General features: G+C 50.9%; 2 protein-coding genes across 2 annotated transcripts in view; both read left to right on the top strand.

Annotated features, from left to right (window-relative positions):
• Nucleotides 1–15557: 15557 nt before the first annotated feature.
• On the top strand, nucleotides 15558–18756 carry LOC117097791 (nod factor export ATP-binding protein I-like). The gene is made up of 4 exons (XM_033236104.1): nucleotides 15558–16109; nucleotides 17871–18040; nucleotides 18238–18473; nucleotides 18683–18756. Exons 1-3 carry the CDS (start codon nucleotides 15691–15693, stop codon nucleotides 18261–18263), a joined length of 615 nt encoding a protein of 204 aa, XP_033091995.1. The 5' UTR covers nucleotides 15558–15690; the 3' UTR covers nucleotides 18264–18473; nucleotides 18683–18756.
• Nucleotides 18757–23305: 4549 nt separating this feature from the next.
• The window catches only part of CCNF (cyclin F), a 34770-nt gene continuing 33838 nt past the window's right edge, over nucleotides 23306–24237 (top strand). Inside the window, exon 1 of the mRNA XM_033236096.1 lies at nucleotides 23306–23437. Coding sequence (XP_033091987.1) covers nucleotides 23422–23437 — 16 coding nt within the window. The 5' untranslated portion in view covers nucleotides 23306–23421. The remainder of the gene's footprint in view (nucleotides 23438–24237) is intronic.

Raw genomic sequence — 24237 nt, 5'->3', positions numbered from 1 at the left:
CACTCCAGCCTGGGCAACAGAGCGAGACTCCATCTTAAAAAAAAAGAAGACTTCTAACTTGAAGCAAATTTTGAACATAATTGAAAAGTTAAGGCTGGGCACAGTGGCTCACACCTGTAATCCCAGCACTTTGGGAGGCCAAGGCGGGCGTATCACAAGATCAAGAGATCAAGACGATCCTGGCCAATATAGTGAAACCTATCTCTACTAAAAATATAAAAATTAGCTGGGCGGTGGTGGTGCATGCCTATAGTCCCAGCTACTTGGGAGGCTAATGCAGGAGAATTGCTTGAACCCAGGAGGTGGAGGTTGCAGTGAGCCAAGATCATGCCACTGCACTCCAGCCTGGCAACAGTGCAAGACTCCGTCTCAAAACAAACAAACAAAGAATTATTTTGATGTGTATATCCTGATATGGTCAATGTCCATTATATACTTTTAAATGTAACAAGTAAATTGGAGAAGATAATGCATAGTATAATTCCGTTTTCATTTTAAAAGATAGTATCTAGAAAATATGGAAGGATTATACACAAAACTGTAGCAGTAGTATTGGCAAGTGGAAAGGTACCTATACTTTCTAATTCCTACATGTCCCTTTTTTTCCATATTGTATAATTTTAAAATACATGAATTCTGGGCTGGATGTGGTGGCTTACACCTGTAATCCCAGCACTTTGGGAGGCCAAGATGGGTGGATAACCTGAGGTCAGAAGTTCAAGACAAGCCTGGCCAAAATGGCAAACCCCCATCTCTACTAAAAATACAAAAATTAGCCTGGCATGGTGGTGGCCATCTGTAACCCCAGCTACTCAGGAAACTGAAGCAGGAGAATCACTTGGACCTGGGAGGCAGAGGTTGCAGTGAGCCAAGATGGTGCCATTGCACTCCAGCCTGAGTTACAGAATAAGACTCCGTCTCAAAAAAAAAAAAAAAGGAAGAAGATAGAGGCCTCTGAGTGTTTTTTACATGAGTGGTCAGTTGAAGTTACAGGGTGATTAATGATTGATAGAAGAGCCACACATGTAAATTTTTTATTTTATTTTATTTTTTTGAGGTGGAGTCTCCCTCTGTCGCCCAGGCTGGAGGGCAGTGGCACGATCTCCGCTCACTGCAACCTCCGCCTGCTGGGTTCAAGCGATTTTCCTGCCTCAGCCTCCCAAGTAGCTGAGATTACAGGTACCCACCACCAAACCCAGCTAATTTTTGTATTTTTAGTAGAGATGGGGGTTCACCATGTTGGCCAGGCTGGTCTTGATCTCTTGACCTCGTGATCCGCCCGCATCAGCCTCCCAAAGTGCTGGGATTACAGGTGTGAGCCACTGCACCTGGCCCAAACATGTAAATATTTTGTGTTTCAAATAGCTGTGATATGGATAGGGAGAACCCTTTTACTTCATTTTTTAGTTAACAAAGAAAAAATGAATATATTTATTGTATACAACATGAAAGAAGTCTTTTATTACATTATTTTTATAGAACATTGGTTATAGCAAGGGAAACAAAATATTACTCTTGTTTACCATTTGCTAGGATGTGGTTATAGTACTGATGACAGTAATGCTTCCTTTAAATAATATTTGTTGTAAGAGGAATGCACCTACTATATGTAAAGGTGAAGAATAGCCTTGAAGATCACCCAGAGTTTAATAACATCTTCTTGTCCTATTTTAGCAAAAGGATATGTGGTCCAAAAGAACACCTATGCCTGAGAGTCACTAGGTATGGGGAAGTACCTCACAGCTCTGGCTATTTCAGGACCTGTGTACATCATCCTGCTTTTCTTTGTTGGAACCAATATGTTCTGGAAACTGAAAACCAGGGTGTGTGACTTCTGCATGAAGCAAAATTTGGTGAGTGGGTCAACATGGAAATCTTCTAGGGGCTCCATAGCTTCCTTCCTGTGGTCTGTAGCTGCCTTGATTCTCAGCATCAGAGGGAGCCTGCAGATCATCTGGTCCCATCTCAGAGCAGAGAGGTGACAGCTTGTGCCCAGGGACTCCCAGATAGGGAGGAAGAATGGGGCTTAGTCCCTAGGTCCTGTTAAGGATGCTGGCCACCTGTGGGGCTTTCAGTCCTGCTCATCAGTGAACAGAAACAATACTCTGGGATTGGTCCAGGCATGGTGGCTCACGCCTGTAATCCCAGCACTTTGGGAGGCTGAAGTGGGTGGATTGCCTGAGGTTGGGAGTTTGAGACCAGCCTGGCCAACATGGTAAAACCCCATCTCTACTAAAAATATAAAAATTAGCCAGGCATGGTGGTGGGTGCCTGTAATCCCAGCTACTCAGGAGGCTGAGGCACGAGAATTGCTTGAACTGGGAGGCAGAGGTTGCAGTGAGCCCAAATCGTGCCATTGCACTCCAGCCTGGGCAACAGAGTAGGACTCTGTCTCAAAAAAATAAAAAATAAAAAAATTACCTGGGATTCCTAAAACCAATCACCTTCCGGAACACCTCTTTCCCCACAGACATTCATGAGCCAGACAGGAGAAAGTTCTGCCCAGTCAGCTCTTGGTCTGACTATCTTCCAGAGGTCAAGATCACCCAAGGAAACTGTAGAAAATAGGCGTTTATGGCTGGGCGCGGTGGCTCAAGCCTGTAATCCCAGCACTTTGGGAGGCCAAGACGGGCGGATCACGAGGTCAGGAGATTGAGACCATCCTGGCTAACATGGTGAAACCCCGTCTCTACTAAAAATACAAAAAACTATCCGGGCGAAGTGGCGGGCGCCTGTAGTCCCAGCTACTCGGGAGGCTGAGGCAGGAGAATGGCGTGAACCCGGGAGGCGGAGCTTGCAGTGAGCCGAGATCCGGCCACTGCACTCCAGCCTGGGCAGCAGAGCGAGACTCCGTCTCAAAAAAAAAAAAAAAAAAAAAAAAAAAAAAAGAAAATAGGCGTTTATTATATTTTGACATCCTCAGGTTATAAGTCATCTAGTTTTCCTCAAAAGTCAATGCCATTTTGTTTGCATGTCCAACATATCATGGTCATGGCAATGTGAGTTCAGTTTTTGATACCTGTAGTTGCTTCTGGAATAGGGGTGGGAGGTTTTATGAGAACCAGTGTCAGCTGGGCACCTTTGAGGCCTTCCCGGAGAGGATCCAGTCTTTGTAGGTCCTTTCAATCACTACCTCCTACCATCACAAAAGCAGTTACATTTTCCCTCCTTGTCTTGGAATACAAGCAGTGTTGCACAAAGTAGCATTAGTGCCTGAAGACCAAGATGTGCAAGAGGAGGCAAAAAGTATCCAGACTAGTTTGCCAACTAGTGGAGAAAACTCCACTAGTTGTTAAAGAAATGTCAAAGTTAAAGTCAGACTTGTCTTTAAAAAGTCATGAACATTCTTCTTTTGGGCCCTTTGCATAAGGAATCAGTAAGTTGAAGGGCTCCCAGCCTTGCCTGCAGGTGTGGAGTATTGGCAAGTGCCTCAGAGTTAATCATTTTATGAGTTCATCTGTGTACCCAGAGACAGAAATTTACAGCTCAGCCCTCCACTGTCTCTTTCCCTGGAAGACAGGAGGGCCTGGGATGGGAAGGGAGCCAGAGTCATGAACCTCAAGAACTAAGGATGTGGGCCAGGCATGGTGGCTCACGCCTGTAATCCCAGCACTTTGGGAGGCCAAGGCAGGCAGATCACTTGAGGTCAGGAATTTCTGAGACCAGCCTGGCCAACATGGTAAAAGCCCTTCTCTACTAAAAACATGAAAATTAGCAGGGCGTAGTGGTGGGCACCTGTAATCCCAGCTACTCAGGAGGCTGAGACAGGAGAATTGCTTGAACCCAGGAGGCGGAGGTTGCAGTGAACCGAGATCACACCATTTTGCTCTCCAGCGTGGATGACGAGAAACTCTATCTCAAAACAAACAAACAAACAAAACCCTTCAAACATCCTCCCAAATTTTTTATTCTTATTGTTTCCCTGTGGTTACTGGTGGTTAAAAACAAAATCAAGGCCAGGTGCAGTGGCTAACGCCTATAATCCCAGCACTTTGGGAGGCCGAGGCGGGCAGATTGTCTGAGCTCAGGAGTTTGAGACCAGCCTAGGCAACACAGGGAAACCCCGTCTCTACTAAAATACAAAAAAAAATTAGCCGGGCGTGCTGAGGGGTGCGTGTAGTACCAGCTACTTGGGAGGCTGAGACAGAGAATTGCTTGAACCCAGGAGGTGGAGGTTACAGTGAGCTGAGACCACGCCGCTGATCTCCAGCCTGGGTGACAGAGGGAGACTCCGTCTGCAAGGAAAAAGAAACAAAAATCAAAAACAAACCCTCAGGTAACATCAAAAAGTTTTGTTTGCTTCAAGGACAGAAGGGAAAGGGCCTATCTTAGGGAACTAAGTTCTCAGTATGCGAAGCAGTTGGAGAAGAGAAAACTTTAATAAACCCTGCTGGGAGTAGCAGCTGAGAGAAGGCAAGTGCGAACCTGGGTACAGGAGAGGCCATGTGGGCCCAGAGGGCAGCTGGTACCTATCCCAGAGCAGGTTTGCACCAAGCACAGTGCAACCCCTGGACTGCTGACTGCATGGCAGCCTCCTCACTCTGTCTCCTATCTTGTGTGTCTCAGATCTACATCAACAAGGTGCCCTGCTGTCTGTGAACAAAGTGTCCTTCACTGTGCAAGCACAAGAACGCTCTGGCCTTCTTGGCATCACTGGGGCTGAGAAGTCTTCCATTTTCAAAGTGCTGACTGGGCAGAAGCCCATAACCTCTGGGGACGACTTTGTCAAGGGCCTCAGCATCAGCTCTGATGTAGGGAAGGTGAGTTTGTCCCTGGAAACAAACGTGGGGCTGTGACGCAAGATTTGGGGAACAGGAACTGGAATGGGACTTGCTCTCTGAAAATTCCATGTATCTGTTTCATCTGTGACTGCCAAATCCATAGCTCTATCCTAGGTTGCTTCTCTGAGCTCCAGATCATATGTCAAGTTGTTTACTTAACATCATCTCATGAATGTCCCACAGGAACCTGAAATTCAGCGGGCCCCAAGTCTCCCCACAGCCCCGTAACCTCCTCTTACTTCCTCCCTCGTGCTTCCTGGGGGAGTGAGTGGTACACATCCTCCTGCTGTTCAAGGCACCTCTCCAGACATCCAGTCAAGCAGTCTGTGGATGCTCCCTCCCAGCAGCTCTTAAATCTGCTGCCTCTGGACCCAGTCCCCCTGCACTCCCCCTAGCTGAGGAGACTCCTAATGTTCAGTCTGTGTTTTCCAGACTGTGTTCGCCAGGCATGGTGGTGGGTGCCTCTGATCCCAGCTTTTCGAGAGGCTGAGGCAGGAGAAACACTTGAACTCATCTGCAGCATTCATAATGCTGGCCTTTTCTGCCTTCAAACTCTAGCCTTCCTCTGTTAAATTCTGTAGCTTTCCCCGCTCCTGGTCTTCTCAGTCACTGACACGTCCTTCTCAGAAAGGAGTCTTCTCTTTCATCTACCCCTTACATTTCTCAGGGGCTGCATCATCAGCCACGTCTTTCTCACTCCCGATGCACTGTCCTGCCTGTTGGCTTCTCACTGCTGTGGCTCCTGTTAACATCTGTCTGTGGATGCCTCCCCAGTAGGCACACCCCAGCCCACTCCAGCCCTGTGCTTCAGTCCTGCACGTTGATGCCTTCTCATCAGCCTTCTTTGGGCATCTCGAAAATGTTTCAAACTTGAACTTAATATCTACTCCTAAACCTGACCCACTCTCGGAGTCTCTATCTCAATGTTGTCACTGGTTCAATGAGACACTTCTTGAAGGCCTTGTGTGCCCAGCTGTTGTGCTAGACCCAGTGGTTCTCACTTGCAAGGGGCTCATCAGCACATGAACAAGCCATTGCCATGAGGTAAGTGCATAGCCGAGGTGGAGGTGGTGCAGAGGGGATGCGGTGAAAGGCGCCCAGAGAGACCGCACTGCAGAGGTACGATCAGAGTTGTACTCTTCACGGCAGACGCATGCATGAGTCACTATTACCAAGAAATTTATCAAGCCGACCTCAATGTTCATGCCCTAATCATGTAGAGAGAAAGCAGAAGAACCCACCCAGTCTAGTTCCAGAATCCGTGCCCTCAGTTGCCACTCTATGTTGTCTTTCGGTATACCTAGCTTAGTTGGACAATTATAACCAATATAAGCCCTCCTTGGTCATGAAATATTTACTATTAATTTTAACTTTTTATTACTTTAAAAATCGTGGTGAAGGTCTTCTAGTAATGGCAAACGAGGAAATTCTGGCCCCCCTCCTGCTGATGATAACTAGAAAAACTGGGCCAATGTTAAAAACATGTTTGAAAGCTTCAGAAAGCTAACAAGATAGTGAAGACTTACTGGGCCAGGAGGTAGAAGAAGATAGAGGCTCAGGTAGGTGAGCAATTCAAGGTTTCACAGCTGAGAGCTGAGTGTTGCTTTTTATGCTGAGTGACAGGGATTGGAATTCAGAGTTTACCTGGGGCAAGCACATGCCTGGTGAATGCATCTTTTCTTTGAGTTGAGACCCTGAAGGGCTGCACTATAGACACAGGGGTGAGCTATGCTTATGCAAGCTTATACAATGATTGCAAAACAGCCTGATCTTAATAGCAGTCTTTGACATGAAATTAATGTGACCCTAAACTGCCAGTGCTCCCAGACATCTATCAGAAATAAAGGGCAGGGGCTTACACCTGTAATCTCAGCACTTTGGGAGGCTTAGGTGGGCAGATCACTTGAGGTCAGGAGTTCGAGACTAGCTTGGCCAACATGGTGAAACCCTGTCTCTACTAAAAGTACAAAAATTAGCCAGGCATGGTGGTGGGTGCCTCTGATCCCAGCTATTCAAGAGGCTGAGGCAGGAGAATCACTTGAACCCAGGAGGCGGGGATTGTTGTAAGCCAAGATGTTGCCAGTGCACTCCAGCCTGGGTTACTGAGCAAGACTCTGTCTCAAAAAAAAAAAAAAAAATACAAAAAAATTAGCCGGGCATGGTGGTGGGCACCTGTAGTCCCAGCTACTTGAGGGGCTGAGGCAGGAGAATGGCATGAACCGAGGAGGCGGAGCTTGCAGTGAGTCGAGATTGTGCCACTGCACTCCAGCCTGGGCAACAGAGTGAGACTCTGTCTCAGAAACAAAAACAAAAACAAAACAAAACAAAGCAAAAAAGAACTGGCCAGATATGGTGGCACACGCCTGTCATCCCAACACTTTGGGAGGCTGAGGCGGGTGGCTAAGTTGAGATCAGGAACTTGAGACCAGCCTGCTGCCCAACATGGTGAAACCCCATCTCTACTAAAAATACAGAAATTTGCTGGGCATGGTGGCATATCCCTGTAATTCCCAGCTACTGTGGAGGCTGAGGCAAGAGAATCACTTGAACCCGGGAGGTGGAGGTTGCAGTAAGCTGAGATTGAGCCACTGTATTCCAGCCTGGGTGACAGAGTGAGAGACTCAGTCTCAAAAACAAACAAACAAGAAAACAAAATCCCAAAAACCAAAGGTAAATCTTCTCCAGGGAAAGAGGATATCATCCTAGTCCTCAAATGATTTCTACAAACAATTTGGCAAATGCAATGCTTGGTGCACAATAAAAAAATACTCAGGTACATGTGGATAAAATATAACATCCCAGCCCTACAAAAAAAAATTAGAGGCCCAGTACAGTGGCTCACGCCTGTAATCCCAGCACTTTGGGAGGCCGAGGCAGACGGATCCCGAGGTCAGGAGATCGAGACCATCCTGGCTAACACGGTGAAACCCTGTCTCTACTGAAAATACAAAAAAATTAGCTAGGTGTGGTGGCAGACGCCTGTAGTCCCAGCTACTTGGGGGGCTAAGGCAGGAGAATGGCGTGAACCCAGGAGGCGGAGCTTGCAGTGAGCCGAGATCGCACCACTACACTCCAGCCTGGGCGATAGAGCGAGACTTTAGAATGAAACACATAGGGTCAAAAGGGTAGAAAAAATATAGAGGAAGATAACAGTCATTGTGGTATACAGCCTCCAAGGTGTGCCCTAGTAATGCCCCTTGAGTAGTCCCTCCCTATGTTGTACCAGGATTGTTGGATGTGTCAGCAAAACACTGTAGTCTTCTGAAGAAGAGATGGGGTGTTACTTCTGAGACTGGGTCATAAAAGACACTACAGCCTCTGGTTTGGATACTCTCTTTCCCTCACAGCACTCACTGTATTATCACGGTTTGCCAGAGAAACAGAACAAATAATACATAGATAAACAGACACATAGAAAGAGATTTATTATGAGGCATTGGCTCACACAATTATGGAAGCTGAGAAGTTCCACAATCTGCCATCTGCAAGCTGGAGGCCTGATAAAACCAGTGGTGTAGTTCCTGTCCAAACCCAAAGGCACAGGGACTGGGGTGCCAATGGTGTCAATCCCAGTCTGAGTCTGAAGGCCCAAAAGTTAGAGGCCCCAGTGTCCAAGGATAGGAGAAGATGGATGTCCCAGCCTAGTAAGAGAGTGGAGTCACTCTTCGTCTGCCTTTGTGTTCACTTCAGGCCCTCCGCGGGTTGGATGACACCCAACAGCATCTTCAGGGCATGTATCTATTCTGTCTCTGATTCAAATGCTGAGCACTTCCAGAAACACTCTCACAGGCATTCCCAGAAATCACGTTTCACCAGCTCTCTGGACATCCCTGAGTCCAGTCAAGTTGGCACATAAAATTAACCAGCTCGGCCGCGTGTGGTGGCTCACGCCAGTAATCCCAGCACTTTGGGAGGCCAAGGCGGGCAGATCACGAGGTCAGGAGTTTGAGACCAGCCTGACCAACATGGTGAAACCCTGTCTCTACCTAACATACAAAAATTAGCCAGGCATGGTGGCACACGCCTGTAGTCCCAGCTACTCCGGAGGCTGAGGCAGGAGAATCGCTTGAACCCGGGAGGTGGAGGTTGCAGTGAGCCAAGATTGTGCCACTGCACTCCAGCCTGGGCAACAGAGTGAGATTCCATCTCAAAAAAAAAAAAAAAAATTAACCAGCACGCTCACTCTGAGGGAAGCTAAGTGCCATTGCCATGTCATGCAGACACCTAGGTGGCCCTGCAGAGAGGCCTGCATGGTGAGGAGCAGTCACAAAGTACCTGAGACCTGCCAGCCACTGGGAAACAGCTCCTCTAGCCTTCAAGAGACTTTGGGCCCCACTGACAGGTTAGCAGCACCTCATGAGAGACCCTGGCCAGCACCACCCAGCTAAGCTGCTCTGAGATTCCTGATCCGATGCATAATAACCATGAAATAACAAATTACACCCACGTTTTGGAGTAATTTGTTATGCAGCAACATATGACTAATCACATAGGAAGGATACAGTGACAAGGCTTAATATGTGTGTAACAGAGGTTCCAAAAGGAAGGGAGACAAGGCAACATTTGAAACGATATGGCTAAAACTTTTCAAAATTTATGAAAGACCTCAATCACAAATGAAGCCCTATTAGCCCCAAGCGAATAAATAAAAAGAAATCAGCCTCTAGGAACAGTATAGTAAATCTGCTGAAAACCGAACAAGAAAAAGTCTTAGAAGGACCCAGAGATAAAAGGTGGAGTCCCTTCACAAGAGCAACAGTTACACTGGCAGAGGCCCAATCACAGAAATAATAGAGGCCATCAAGCCTGTAATCCCAGCACTTTGGGAGGCCGAGACGGGTGGATCACGAGGTCAGGAGATCGAGACCATCCTGGCTAACACGGTGAAACCCCGTCTCTACTAAAAAAATACAAAAAATTAGCCGGGCGATGTGGCGGGCGCCTGTAGTCCCAGCTACTCGGGAGGCTGAGGCGAGAGAATGGCGTAAACCCGGGAGGCGGAGCTTGCAGTGAGCTGAGATCCGGCCACTGCACTCCAGCCTGGGCGACAGAGCGAGACTCCGTCTCAAAAAAAAAAAAAAAAAAGAAATAATAGAGGCCAGAAGACAATAGAACAATACATTGTAAGTGATATGAGAGGAAACAACCTACCTGGAATAAAGTAACCCATCAAACTATACTTAGGAAAGAAGTTTGTTTGTTTGTTTACTTGCTTGCTTTCTATTTTTCTGAGATGGAGTCTCGCTCTGTTGCCCAGGATGGTGCATGCAGTGGCGTGATCTCAGCTCACTGCACCCTCTGCCTCCTGGGTTCAAGTGATTACCCTGCTTCAGCCTCCCGAGTAGCTGGGATTACAGGTGCCTGCCACCACACCCAGCTAATGTTTGTATTTTTAGTAAAGATGAGATTTCACCATGCTGGCCAGCCTGGTCTCGGACTGCCACCCTCAGGCGATCTGCCCGCCTCGGCCTCCCACAGCGCTGGGACTACAGATGTGAGCCCGGCCAGAGATATTTTTTATTTATTTATTTATTTATTTATTTATTTATTTATTTTTGAGACGGAGTCTCGCTATGTCACCCAGGTTGGAGTGCAGTGGCCGGATCTCAGCTCACTGCAAGCTCCGCCTCCCGGGTTTACACCATTCTCTTGCCTCAGCCTCCCGAGTAGCTGGGACTACAGGCACCCGCCACCTCGCCCGGCTAGTTTTTTTTTTTTTTGTATTTTTTAGTGGAGACGGGATTTCACCTTGTTAGCCAGGATGGTCTCCATCTCCTGACCTCGTGATCCGCCTGTCTCGGCCTCCCAAAGTGCTGGGATTACAGAAGATATTTTTAAAAAGACCTTTAGGCTTTTTAAAGCGGTGGCTCAAGCCTATAATCCCAGCACTTTGAGAAGCCGAGACGGGAGTATCACGAGGTCAGGAGATCGAGACCATCCTGGCTAACACGGTGAAACCCTGTCTCTATTAAAAAATACAAAAAAAAAACTAGCCGGGCAAGGTGGCAGTTGCCTGTAGTCCCAGCTACTCGGGAGGCTGAGGCAGGAGAATGGCATAAACCTGGGAGGCGGAGCTTGCAGTGAGCTGAGATCCGGCCACTGCACTCCAGCCTGGGCAACAGAGCGAGACTCCGTCTCAAAATAAATAAATAAATAAATAAATGAATGAATGAATGAATGAATGAATGAATGAAAATAAATAAAAAGACCTTCAGATAAATAAAAGCTGAGAGACTTTATCACCAGCAGATGTATGCAAAAGGAGATAATAAAGAGTAAGTTTCAGGCAGAAGAAAAATGATCCCAGATGGAAACTCAAAGATTCAGAAAGGGCTAGGTGTGGTGGCAGTGGCTCATACCTGTAATCCTATCACTTTGGGTAGCTAAGGCAAGTGGATCGCTTGAGGCCAGGAGTTCAAGACCAACCCAGGCAACATAGTGAGACCCCCATCTCTACAAAATATAACAAATTAGCTGGGTGTAGTGGCGTGCTCCTGTAGTCCCAGCTACTCCAGAAGCTGAAGTAGGAGGATCGCTTGAGCTCAGGATTTTTTTTTTTTTTTTTTTTTTTTTTTTTTTTTTTTTTTGAGACGGAGTCTCGCTCTGTCTCCCAGGCTGGAGTGCAGTGGCCGGATCTCAGCTCACTGCAAACTCCGCCTCCCGGGTTTACGCCATTCTCCTGCCTCAGCCTCCCGAGTAGCTGGGACTATAGGCGCCCGCCACCTCGCCCGGCTAATTTTTTGTATTTTTTAGTAGAGACGGGGTTTCACCAAGTTAGCCAGGATGGTCTCGATCTCCTGACCTAGTGATCCGCCCGTCTCGGCCTCCCAAAGTGCTGGGATTACAGGCTTGAGCCACCGCGCCCGGCCGAGCTCAGGATTTGAAGTTATGGCAAGCCATGCTCATGCCACTGCACTCTAGCTTGGGTGACAGAGCAAGACCCTATTAAAAATATATATATACAGAAAGAATGGCTGGGCGGGGAACCCAGGGGGAAACAAAGGAGTAAAAAGTGATTTATTGATTTATTGATTTATTTGAGACGGGAGTCTCGCTCTGTCACCAGCCTGGAGCGCAGTGGCGTGATCTCGGCTCACCTCACCCTCCACCTCCTGAGTTCAAGCAATTCTCCTGCCTCAGCCTCCCAAGTAACTGCGACTACAGGCACGAGTCACCATGCCTGAGTTATTTCTGTATTTGTAGTAGAGACGGGGTTTCACCATGTTGGCCAGGATGGTCTCGATCTCCTGACCTCGTGATCTGCCTGCCTTGGCCTCCCTAAGTGCTGGGATTACAGGCATGAGCCACCGTGCCCGGCCAAGTGTTGTTTTTTTTTTTTTTTCAAGGGAGATATATGGCCTAGAGCGATGGGAGATGCGCCTGTAGTCCCAGCTACATGGGAGGCTGAGGGAGGACAATCACTTGAACTCGGGAGGTGGAGGTTGCAGTGAGCTGAGATTGCACCACTGCACTCCAGCCTAGGCAACAGAGTGAGACTCCGTCTCAAAAAAAAAGAAAAGGGAAATGTATCAGTTTTGACGGAAAACTATAATAATAATGTCTTATGAGGTTTCAAATACATGTAAAAGTAAAATACATGACAACAATGGCTTTAAGTCAGGAGAGGGTAAAAGAAGGTAAAGTATTTTAAGGTCCTTACCTTGTTCATGAATAAAGTAAACAGTTAATGATATCCATTGCTAAGTCAAGGATGCATATTTTAATCTCTAAAGGAACAACCAAAGTAATGGGAGAAAGGAGTATATATTTTTAAGCTAATAGAAGGGAAAAATAGGAACATGAAAAAAATTATGTGATAGAAGAATTGAGAGAGAAAAAGGAACATAGAACATATGGGCTAGCTAGCCCTGAATAAGATGATAGATTTAGGCCAGGCTTGGTGGCTCACACCTGTAATCCCAGTACTTTGGGAGGCCCAGGCGGGAGGATGGCTTGAACCTAGGAATCCGAGACCAGCCTGGGCAACATAGCCAAACTCCACCTCTACAATAAATTTAAAAATTAGCCAGGTTGGCCGGGCGCGGTGGCTCAAGCCTGTAATCCCAGCACTTTGGGAGGCCGAGACGGGTGGATCGCGAGGTCAGGAGATCGAGACCATCCTGGCTAACACGGCGAAACCCCGTCTCTACTAAAAAATAGAAAAAACTAGCCGGGCGAGTTGGCAGGCGCCTGTAGTCCCAGCTACTCGGGAGGCTGAGGCAGGAGAATGGCGTAAACCCGGGAGGCGGAGCTTGCAGTGAGCTGAGATCCGGCCACTGCACTCCAGCCAGGGCGACTGCGAGACTCCGTCTCAAAAAAAAAAAAAAAAAAAAAAATTAGCCAGGTGCAGTGGTGTGTGCCTGTAGTCCCAGCTACTTGGGAGCTGAGAGGATCACTTATGCCTAGGAGGTTGAAGCTGCAGTGAGCCATGATCACACCACTGCCTTCCAGCCTGGGCAAGAGAGTCAGACCTTATCTCAAAAAAAAAGTTATATATATATATAAAACTATATATATATATAATATAATGTATTATATATATGATATATATAAATATATATAAATATAAAAGTTATATATATAATTTTAAAAGATTAAAATTATCAAAAAGGATACTCAAAAGGTTAAACATAGAATTACCATAGGACCCAGCAATTCCATTCCTAGGTATATAACCAAAAGAACTGAAAACCTACATCCACACAGAAACTTGCACAAGAATGTTCACAGAAGCATTACTCATAGTGGCTAAAAGTGGAAACAACCCAAATGTCCATCAATAGATGAATGGATAAACAACATGTGGTCTTGCTGCATAATATGGAATATTCCTCAGCCATAAAAAGGAATGAAGCACTGACATGCACCACAACATGGATGAACCAGAAAACTTTATGCTAAGTAAAAGAAGGCAGACACAGAAGACCATATGCTGTGTGATTCCATTAAAATGAAATGTCCAGAATAGGCAAAGCCATGGAGACAGGAAGCTTATTAGTGGTAATCAGGTGCTGGAGGTGTTAAAGGGAATGGGGAGCGACTACTAATGGGTACAGGGTTTCTTCTGGGAACAATGAAGTGTTTGAAGTTGAGTGTGATGATGGATCTGAACGTGCTAAGAACAGTTGAACTGTACACACTGGTGAATTATGTGGTACGTGCATCGTATCTTAATAAAGCTTTTATAAAAAGAAGAAGGAAAAGGGGGAAGCCCCACTCTGGGAACCAAAGCTGGGCCCTTAGTTGTGTAAGGTCTCTGTAAACATTCTTCCATGCTGACGGCCTTCTCCCTTATCTCTCTTTCACTAAGCAGACACTTCATGTGGTTTCCTTTCTTTCCTTCCCTCCCTCTCTCTCTCTTTTTCTTTCTCTCTCTCTCTTTTTCTTCCCCTTCCCCTCCCCCTTTCCCTTCCTCCTTTCTTAGAGTCTCCCTCTGTCACCCAGGCTGGAGTGCAGTGGCATGATCTCAGTTCACTGTAACCTGTGCCTCCTGGGTTCAGGCAATTCTCATGTCTTAGCCTTCGGAGTAGCTGGGATTACAGGCGTGTGCCATGTTGGCCAGGCTGGTCTCAAACTCCTGGCTTCAAGCGATCCACCCACCTAGCCTCCCAAAGTGCTGGGATTACAGGCGTGAGCCATGGTGCCCAGCCTCCATGTGGTTTTCTGTTTTGCACTCTGTAAAATCCTACCCATCCTCACAACCTCAGACAGTGAAGCCCAGGGTTGTCCAGCTGTTTGAATAGGGAGGAGAAGAGGGGAGAAAATAGGAGGGAAAAACAGTGGTTACTTCTGGAAAATGGCATCCCACTCTTTTCAGCACCTGGGAGTAGACGAACATGGACACAAATGAGGGTGGTCAGCTGCAAGTTTAGAAAGGCAAAAACCTGAGGTCAGGAGTTTGAGACCAACCTGGCCAACATGGTGAAATCCCGTCTCTACTAAAAATACAGAAAAAATAGGTGGGCGTGGTGGCGTGCACCTGTAGCCCCGGCTACTCGAGGGGCTGAGAGGAGAATTGCTTGAACCCAGGAGGCGGAGGTTGCAGTGAGCCAAGATTGCACCACTGCACTCCAGCCTGGGCAACAGAGTGAGACTCTGTCCCCCAAAAAATAAAAATAAAAGCAAAAACGTGGAAATGAGTCAAATGAATTTTTTAAACAGCTAAATGAAATCTAGAAGCCCTCCCTGGATGACTAAGTAGCAGTTAAAATAAGTGGGGGGTAGATCGGTATTTACTGACCTAGGAATATCTTTAAAACATAATGTTGAGTAAGAAAAGCATGTTGGCTGGCCACAGTTGCTCACGCCTGTAATCTCAACACTTGGGGAGGCTGAGGCAGGTAGATCATGAGGCCAGAAGTTCGAGACCAGCCTGACCAACATGGTGAAACCCCATCTCTACTAAAAATACAAAAATTAGCCGGGTGTGGTGGTGTGTGCCTGTTACCCCAGCTACTCAGGAGGCTGAGGCAGGAGAATTGCTTGAACCCAGGAGGCAGAGATTGCAGTGAGCTGAGATCACACCACTGCACTCCAGCCTGGTGACAGAGTGAGACTCCATCTCAAAAAAAGAAAATAAGAAAGAAAAGCATGTTACAGAATGGTAGATATGGGATGATACCATTTGGCAAAAACAGCACCCAGCCAGTCCTGAGCAAGGAGCACAGGCCCACGAAGGTGCCTTTGCCAACACAGAAGTCTAGAGGGTGCACAGGTGCCTGGCCACAGCAGGCTGAGCCAATAGACTGCAGGAGTCTTTGCATGAATATTTTACAAAGAAAATCTATTTGCAGATTACATGTCTAATGGAAAATATTTCTAAAGGGGAAAAAAGCAAAGCAAGCGTCTTGTATTGACTGGATGCTTCAAAGGCACCAGGAAGTAGGGAGGCACTGTGTGCTTAGGTTTCATGCTGGGTGGGCTGGAGGAGGAGCCAAACAAGCACTCTAGCCTGTCCACTACACCAGCAGCAAGGGCTGTCCCAGGCTCCCTTACGTTACTCTGCTTCCACTCACAGCCCCTTAGTAGTGTGCCTGTGCATTCACGTGGCAGAGGCAGCAGCCTGGAGCAAGACCAGCAGGTGTCCAGGCCCTTGCCTCATTGGAGGCTTGATAAACCTGGTGGGAAGAGGCTTTCTTCTGACGTGCCTCCCTCTCTGAGCTGTTTCTTAACTCAGATACGGCAGTGGATTGGTTACTGTCCTCAGTTTGATGCTCTGCTGAACTTCACGACAGGCCATGTGATGCTGGTCATGTATGCCCGGATCTGGGGCATCCCAGAGCGCCACATCACTGCTTGTGTGGACCAGATTCTTGAGGATTTAGTCAGGTACATGTACGCCGACAAGCTGGTCAAGACCTACAGGGGAGATCTGGGGCTTCCTTCAGCCCCTCCACCTCCAGTTACAAGATAAGTTCCAGTTCTTCCCAGACCTGGAGAGCAGGGCAAAGCCCCCAGATCTGGGCATGAGGTCACTGCACAGGTGGTTGGGGGCGGCCTCCACCCCTGCAGAAAGAGGTGAGTGTCCTGGGCTGCCTCAAGGCACCACTTCCTCTTGGTCCTGGGCTTGAGCGGATTATGAAGCTGACCCAGGCCAAAGGTAGCTTACATGGCTGAGATCAGGTTGATGGCACCACAGGTGTTACTGTCCTGATAAGGTGAGGACGGACCTTTCTCCCTGCCACTTCATGAAGGGCTTTCTATTTTCAGTAAGTTTGCATTTTAAGCCCCGTCTTACCTCATACCACTGGGCCTGGGGTACCTGAACTGCAGATGTTTTGCTAAGGAGCATGGGGTATTTCTTAGGCTTCTGTTGTCAGTGATAGAAGCCTGACTCCAATCAAAGCAAGGCCACAGGCTGCGCAGGTCCAAGGACTCCCTTCGTGTTGTGTGCAGCTCCCCCTGGAGGCATACAGCGGTACTGCATACCCAGGATTGGGATGTAGAGGTGCCCACACGTCTGGCAAAATGAGTCCAGGGTCAGATGATGGTGTCCCTTGGGTCTTCTGTCTTTGTTGGCTTCTGTTTCAAGCAGGTTTTTATGTTTCCCTGCATCTTCTGAAGATCAAATGAGTTCACATTTGCAGTTTAGAACTGTGTGTTGCGCATAGTAAATGCAATATGTGTTTTTTTGTTTTTTCTTTTTTTTTTTTGAGACGGAGTCTCGCTCTGTCGCCCAGGCTGGAGTACAGTGACCGGATCTCAGCTCACTGCAAGCTCTGCCTCCCGGGTTCACGCTATTCTCCTGCCTCAGCCTCCCGAGTAGCTGGGACTACAGGTGCCCGCCACCTCGCCTGGCTAGTTTTTTGTATATATATATATTTTTTTAGTAGAGACGGGGTTTCACCGTGTTAGCCAGGATGGTCTCGATCTCCTGACCTTGTGATGCACCCGTCTCGGCCTCCCAGAGTGCTGGGATTACAGGCTCGAGCCACCGCGCCCGGCCAATTTTTTTGTTTTTTCTTTTGAGGCAAGGTTTTCACTCTTGTTGCCCAGGATGAAGTGCAATGGCGCAATCTCAGCTCACTGAAACCTGCGCCTCGCAGGTTCAAGCAATTCTCCTGCCTCAGCCTCCCAAGTAGCTGGGATTACAGGTGCCTGCCACCACGCCCAGCTAATTTTTGTATTTTTAATAGAGACGGGGTTTCACCATGTTGGCCAGGCTGGTCTCCAACTCCTGACCTCAGGTGATCCACCCGCCTCAGCCTCCCAAAGTGCTGGGATTACAGATATGAGCCACCACGCCCAACCAGTATTTTTTTTTGTTAGCTAAGATGGGCCAATGCCCATCCCCTCAGACAGAGAAGTGCTTGCCCTCAACACTTCGAGACCCTCAAAGAAGACTCGTCAACCATATGCTCACCCTGGACTCATCCCTGCGTCCAGGGGAATGGGCTATTCCTTGAGTGGACAGCCCAAGCCACAGTTCAGCTCTGGGTTAAAGTGGTGGGCTGCATTGCTGAAAGCCCCATGAGGGGTGTGGGAATGCTTCCTGAATAGAGAAGGAAAGGGGATGAGTATTGAGCCGGCAGTGCTCACTGCTGGAGACTGACCATTGCCGTCACCCAACCTTCTCCCTTCCACCTCCAGCAGTGGTAACAAGCAGAAGCTGAGCACTGGCATTGCCCTGATCAGAGAGCCTGCCATCATCTTTCTGGACGAGCCGTCCAGTGGCATGGACCCGTGGCCTGGCACCTGCTTTGGAATGCTGTGGCATGAGCCAGCGAGCCCGGCAAGGCCATCATCATCACCTCCTACAGGTACAGCCTGGGTCTGTGGGTAACTGGAAGTTTCAAAACCGGGTAGGCTGGGAAAGAACCAGGTGGCCAGGAGACCCATCAGCAGCTGGTGGAGAGTCTTTGAGGAGATTCCCTCGGCTCTGCACATGAGCCGCACTCTGAGTATGGGTATCAGGAATGGCCTGATCAGGGCACCAACGCCTTCCTGTCTGCACCAGCCTTTGGCATCCCCAACCCTGTCTGAGGCCCCGCCCTCTCCCCAACATGGAGGAGTGTGAGGCCCTGTGCACCCAGCTGGCCATGATGGTGCAGGGGCAGTTCAAGTGCCTGGGCAGCCCCCAGCACCTCAAGAGCAAGTTCGGCAGCAGCTACTCCCTGCAGGCTGAGGTGTACAGCGAAAGGCAATAGGAGGCGCTGGAGGATTTCAAGGTCTTCGTGGACCTGACCTTTCCAGGTGTGTTTCAGCCCCAGCAGCCCCTACTGGGTGGGCCCTGGGCCCCTGCCTAGGCCTCTCCCGTCTACCGTAAGGAGAATCTATGCCTCACCCCTCCCATGTCCCATCTCCCCAATCCCTGGGATGAGGACCCCAGTACCCAGCAACCAGGCACCCTCCGTGATCCTCCAGCCTGGCCGTCACAGCAATGCCATCCCTCTTTCGTGCAGGCAGCATCCTCGAAGACAAGTACCAAGGCATGGTCCATGACCACCTGCTGGGCCAAGACATCAGCTGGGCAAAGGTGAGCGCACATTTTTGACGTGACCCACTTTCTGGCGTAACTCTGTCTCTCTCTCTCCTTCTCTTTCTCTCCTCTCCATCCCCCTGAAGTCATGTTCAGCACTGCCCCTGTCCTCTGCCGTTTCCATGGCAATGTTCACATGGATATCGTAGACCAGAAGGTGTTTCCCCTAGAAGGGACTTTGAAGATCGGTTTCTCCTGCCCCCTCATTTCATGGAGAGGACAGCAGGCCCAGAGAGGGAACACCAGATGCCTGGGGACACACAGCAAGCCAGGGACACCTACCAGGCCTCTGACCTTCTGGCACCATTCCCACCCAAGAGCACAGACAGCTGAGATCCATAGCACTGACTTCTTGGGAGGTGTTCTGGAGCAGCTGAAAGAGGGATGGGCCTCTTTGGGGCCTTGTCACAGTCCCAGAGGCCAGCCCTTCCCACCTTCTCTCCTCCCCTGTGTGCGTCTGTGGGACAGCCTGGCCACAGCAGCCTCCTTCCTCCCCTCAGATGTTTGGCACTCTAGAGCAAGCCAAGAAGAAGTATATGCTGGACAATTACTCAGTCAGGTCACCATGGAGGTCATCTTCCTAAGCTTTGCCTGCCCTGTGCCCCTGGTCCAAAGTGAAGACCAATGACAGCAAGCAGAGCAAACGGGCTCCTCATCGTGCTCGCTGCCTCCCTCCCTGCCTCCCTCTCAGCTTTTCTCTCAGCCTCCCTCCCTACCTCCCTCAGAGCCTGTCCTGCTGTAATTAAGACAGACCAGTGCCAGGTTGGCCCAGGTGTGCATGGCCTGCCCTGGGTCTCCAGGGCTTACAGAGGCAGCTCTTGGCCCAGCTAGCTCAGCACAGGGCTCTCCCCCTAACTGCAGTGCACGGAGCAGAGTGGGGCCCACTGGAGAACTTAAGAGGCCCGCTGGGGAACCCAGGTGCGTTTCCTTAGAAAGGGATGCCCGAGTCCCACCTGAGTAGCCTGTGGTCTTGTTGAGACTTGGCTGTGGAAGCAGCCTCAGAACATCTTGCACGTCCTTTCCAAAGGCGGTGGCCAGGGAGTGACCACAGTACTAACCATGACCCGACCAGGTGCCAGCTCTGTGGATGGTCCCCTGCAGGCATCATGTCATTTGATCATACCACTCTCAGGCCCGGCCTCAAGGGGTCTGTCCTGGTCATCCCCTTGCTCATGGGCAAGAAGTCTGCAGGGCAGAGGGAAATGCTTACCCAAAGCTTGTGTTCTTCCTTCTCTAGAATCCCCTGCCCAGATGGTTTGTCCGTCCAGTGCACTCCCTCCCAGGGCAGGCCATGCTGCCCCACGCACCCTGAGACGTGAGGTGCAGCAAAGCAGCGGCTCTGCAGAACTGCGGGTGGAGTTTGGATGGGTGCGTGGGGGTTTCCACACAGATGTGCAGATCCCTTGGAAAGCAGGATAGAGCCAGAAACAGAAAGGAGGGTGCCCATAGGCCAGGGTGGGGCTAGCTCCCATGGTCACATGCAAGAGTGGAGCTTCATGGAGACCATGATTCTAAACTCACACCTGGCCTCCCAGGTGGTAATGACACTGTTCTTCTGAAGGAAGGAGGAAAGAAATATTGACAAGCTCGCTAGCCTAAGTCAGGATGTTACAACATTTAAGTATTGGGATGTGTGGGCTTTCATCCTCTTCCCTGGCTCCTGCAAATTTAGGGCTGCATGTGATCCTATATCCACCCATGAAGTGAACAACGCCCTACCTCCCACATGGGTAGACTGACTGAGAGGCAGCCAGTAACTTCCCACATCAACAGGCAGGGGAGCCAGGGTTGCACTGGGGCAGAGGTTCTTACAGTGGGGTCCCAGTAGCAGCAGCACCATCAGGAAACTTGTTAGAAATGTAGGTTATTGGGCCCCATCCAAAACCTACTGAATCAGAAATGCTTGGGGCAGGGCCAGCAATCCTGTTGCAACAAGCCCTATAGCAGGTGTTCTGACGCAGCTCCAGCGTGAGAACCACTGAGCAGAGGCCCCATGGACGCCAGACCATTGCACTGTCCACATGCAGATGGATGTGACCGCATGCCTTTGTCACGTACACTCTCCTCTCCTCTGAGACGGGCTCCATCCAGCAGCCTTTCTCTCTCTGTGGAGCTCACTCTGCCCCTTGCCACAGGCCCCTCAGCTCCCCTCTGGGAAGTGCAGATGCTGGTCTCTGTCTCTTCTCAGCTAGGACTCAGGAAAGTATCATGCACGGGCCTTGTCTATGCTTCCTGCACCCCTTGCCCAGAACAACAGCGTCACACACCCATGGTCACCAACCCACCCTCTTCTCAGTCCTTGTTTCAGGTGACTGCCCCCTGTGATGAAAGCCACTGCCTGGGCTCCCACATCCAGCTCTCATTCCTCCCATGCCCCTCTCTACCTCCACTGAAGGCCCACCTTCTCTGAATATGGGATTTCTCAGGCTCCCAAGCTACTTCACTTTCCCTTACTCTCCCCTGCCCCTCACTACCCATGACGTTTTCAACTGACACCTCATTCTACCAGGAATTTCCCTGAGCTTCTAACAGTTTAGACTTTTCCAACAAGGTCTCACCTTCCTGAAGCCCAGTGGGAAACAGGCCCACACCCTGGAGGAGCCACTCATCACCCCAGGGCAGCCAGTGCAGGGTGTGGGCCGAGAGTAGGCATGGCTGCAATCAAGACAACTCCTGCTCCCTGAAAAATAAATTTGCCTCTCCATATTGAAAGGAGAGTGATCATGACACAAAGCACAGGATAGAGCTAAACAACAACCTAGGGACCAGGGATGCTGTTCTAGATTCTAGAGGCAGGCAGTGTGGCTAATGTGGCCATGGCTGGCTCTAGTTGATTAATCCCTTCAAGATGCTATGGAAGCTAACCCTGAAAGTGCACCTCTGCCCTAGGGGAGACAGTGACAAAGTAGGAAACAGTAACCCAGGGGGACAAAAGTGAGACAAGGGGATAAGAAATCTGGGAGCTGGCCGGGCGCGGTGGCTCAAGCCTGTAATCCCAGTACTTTGGGAGGCCGAGACGGGCGGATCACGAGGTCAGGAGATCGAGACCATCCTGGCGAACACGGTGAAACCCGGTCTCTACTAAAAAATACAAAAAACTAGCCGGGCGAGGTTGCGGCGCCTGTAGTCCCAGCTACTCGGGAGGCTGAGGCAGGAGAATGGCATAAACCCGGGAGGCGGAGCTTGCAGTGAGCTGAGATCCGGCCACTGCACTCCAGCCTGGGCGACAGAGCAAGACTCCGTCTCAAAAAAAAAAAAAAGAAAGAAAGAAATCCGGGAGCTGAGAACATGAGACATCTGGGGAGCAGGCCCCAAACTTGATCAGCCTGTTCTCTCTTCGCCCTCCTTCATCCACTTCCTGATTCCAGGACAGGGATTAGTCCCAACTTCCAGGCCCTCTCTGCACCCTGTGCTGTGATCACCTGTTTGCTCTGTCTCTTGCTCCAGGCTGGCTGAAGCCTGCACGCCAGGGCTCCTGTCTGTGTGCCCAGGGCAGGCCCAGTACTTGAAGGGGTTCTGTGGGGACTCAGAAGGATGGAAGGGTGCAGACTGAGGGAAGCGTGAGGGAGGGATGAGCAGCCTTGGCCCAGGCCCCTGCCTTCCCCAGGAAAAGCCCCTCTGTCCTCCACCAGACACTCAGGAGGCTGCATGTCTTCCCCTGACAGCCTGTGCCGTGAAAGGGGTGGGGTATGGCTGATTCCTGAAGGACAGCTCGGATGGGCTCTGCCCAAGACAGGAGTGAGCACATGTGACACTTCCCACGGTGAGCAGCTTCCAGGTAGCAGCCGAGGAGGCGAGACAGGGGGCAGCATCTGGCCAAAGTGAGGGAGCGGGCTTGCCCCGAGGCTGGGGCACTTGAGGCGTCCAGGGTGCGCCACGATTCGCGGGAAGAAGGGGTCAGCGTTTCGCGGGGGAGACTTCCAGCGCCAGCTCCGACCCCCTCTTTCCCTACCACGATCCGGGCCAGCATCCCCGCCCAGCAGCGGCTCGGCCACAAACCCAAGGGTCTCCACCTGAACCAGGCGGCGGAAAGGATGGCCGTGCAGGCTGGGGGTGACAGTCGCGGGCCCAGGACCGACCCCGGGACCCGGGCAGGGCACGGCCTCGTCCTAGAAGCGCCACGTCGGGGCTGTGCCAGGCTGGATCACGGCCGCGACTGCGAGGGACGCCAAGGAGTCCTCTTTCCCCTGGCCGCAGGCATGCGCCTTCGCAGCCCATCGGGCATCGCAGATGCCAGTCGCCGGGGTCAGCGGCGATGCCCGGACCCATGCGGCCGGGAGAGGACGCCTAGAAACCCCTGCCCACGGGCCAGGAGCCGCGTTCCTCCAGGACCCCAGCCCGGCTGGGGAGGCGGGGGCGGCCACGCGGGTTCCACCAGTCAGCGGCCAATGTTCGAATTCGCGTCCTGGCGCGGCCAATGGCGGGCGCCCGGAGCAGGCGGTGTGGGCGTGGAGGGCGGTAAATAAGGCGAGCCTGGGGCGGGACGTGGGCGGGGCCGGCGGCGGCCCCCCGGGGCAGGCCAATGGGAGGGCCGGGCGCGTTTGAAAACTGGGGTGGGCGGCTGGGCGGGGTCTGCGCCTGCGCGAGGGCACCGCGCGCGCTCCAGCCGGGGCGCGGGCGCGCTCTCAGGCGGGCTACGGCGACAGAGACGCGAGCGCGGCGATGGGGAGCGGTGGCGGTGAGTGCGAGGCGATGTCCGCCGGTTTCTCCCCCACACCCCTTCTGCCTGCCCTACGGGGCAGACAGCGGGTCCCGCGGCAGGGGAGGCCCTGGCAGCCTGAGAAGGGCCGGCTCGAGCTCTTTAACCCGGGTCGGGTGTCGCGTCCGGCGCAGGGAGCCCCCGCGGCCGGGAGCGCGGTTTAAATGCCCGGCGGGCGCCCGAGCCCCTCGTCGCCTTCCCTCGCGGCGACGTTTTCCGGCCCTTTGCCGGGGCAGCGATCGGGTCCCGGACGGCGATCGGATCCCGGGGCGGCGATCGGGTCCGGGGGAGCCACACACCAGCGCCTCCTCGTCGGGGTTGGGGCTGCGGAGTGCGTGGGGTCGAAACGATCCCGCAGCCCGGCCCGGCCCTCACTGGGCCTCCGTCCAGCGGGGCCGTGGACCTAGCTCTGTGGAAAGCAGCGTTCGGCCCCGCGCGCGATGAGGCACAGGAAACTCGAGCTGTAGTTTCAGCTGTTATCACATTATCTGTCTGGGAGCCGGAGAATGAGGAATATTTTATGGAGAGCTCTATAGAATCTTTGAGAATTCGTCACCCTGGAGTACGTTTGGCTTTTGCAGCTCTTTTAATTCCTGACAGGAAGACCCGGGTCAGGAGAGGGGAGCAAGGAGCAATCGCTAGGAAGTCCTGGTGGGAAGGGATTTGGGCCCACAGAGGGGAGTGGCGCTTCCTTTCAGGACTGGAAGAACGGATAGAAAGGTAGATTTGTAGGTGGGGAGGCAGGATCCTGAGGTTCCTGTCTGAGGGCTTCTGTTTCG

This window comes from Trachypithecus francoisi, unplaced genomic scaffold (genome assembly GCF_009764315.1).
Source record: "Trachypithecus francoisi isolate TF-2019V2 unplaced genomic scaffold, Tfra_2.0 Lachesis_group15, whole genome shotgun sequence".
Lineage (NCBI taxonomy): Eukaryota > Metazoa > Chordata > Mammalia > Primates > Cercopithecidae > Trachypithecus > Trachypithecus francoisi.
This window is presented reverse-complemented; position numbering and strand designations above follow the sequence as displayed.

Bases quoted from the DNA above. Each gene is read 5' to 3' on its own strand.
- LOC117097791 (XM_033236104.1), top strand. From the start codon at position 15,691: ATGCTGGGTGGGCTGGAGGAGGAGCCAAACAAGCACTCTAGCCTGTCC. The intron at 16,110-17,870 runs GTACATGTACGC...TTCCACCTCCAG, and splicing joins ATTCTTGAGGATTTAGTCAG to CAGTGGTAACAAGCAGAAGC. The intron at 18,041-18,237 runs GTACAGCCTGGG...TGTCTGCACCAG, and splicing joins ATCATCATCACCTCCTACAG to CCTTTGGCATCCCCAACCCT.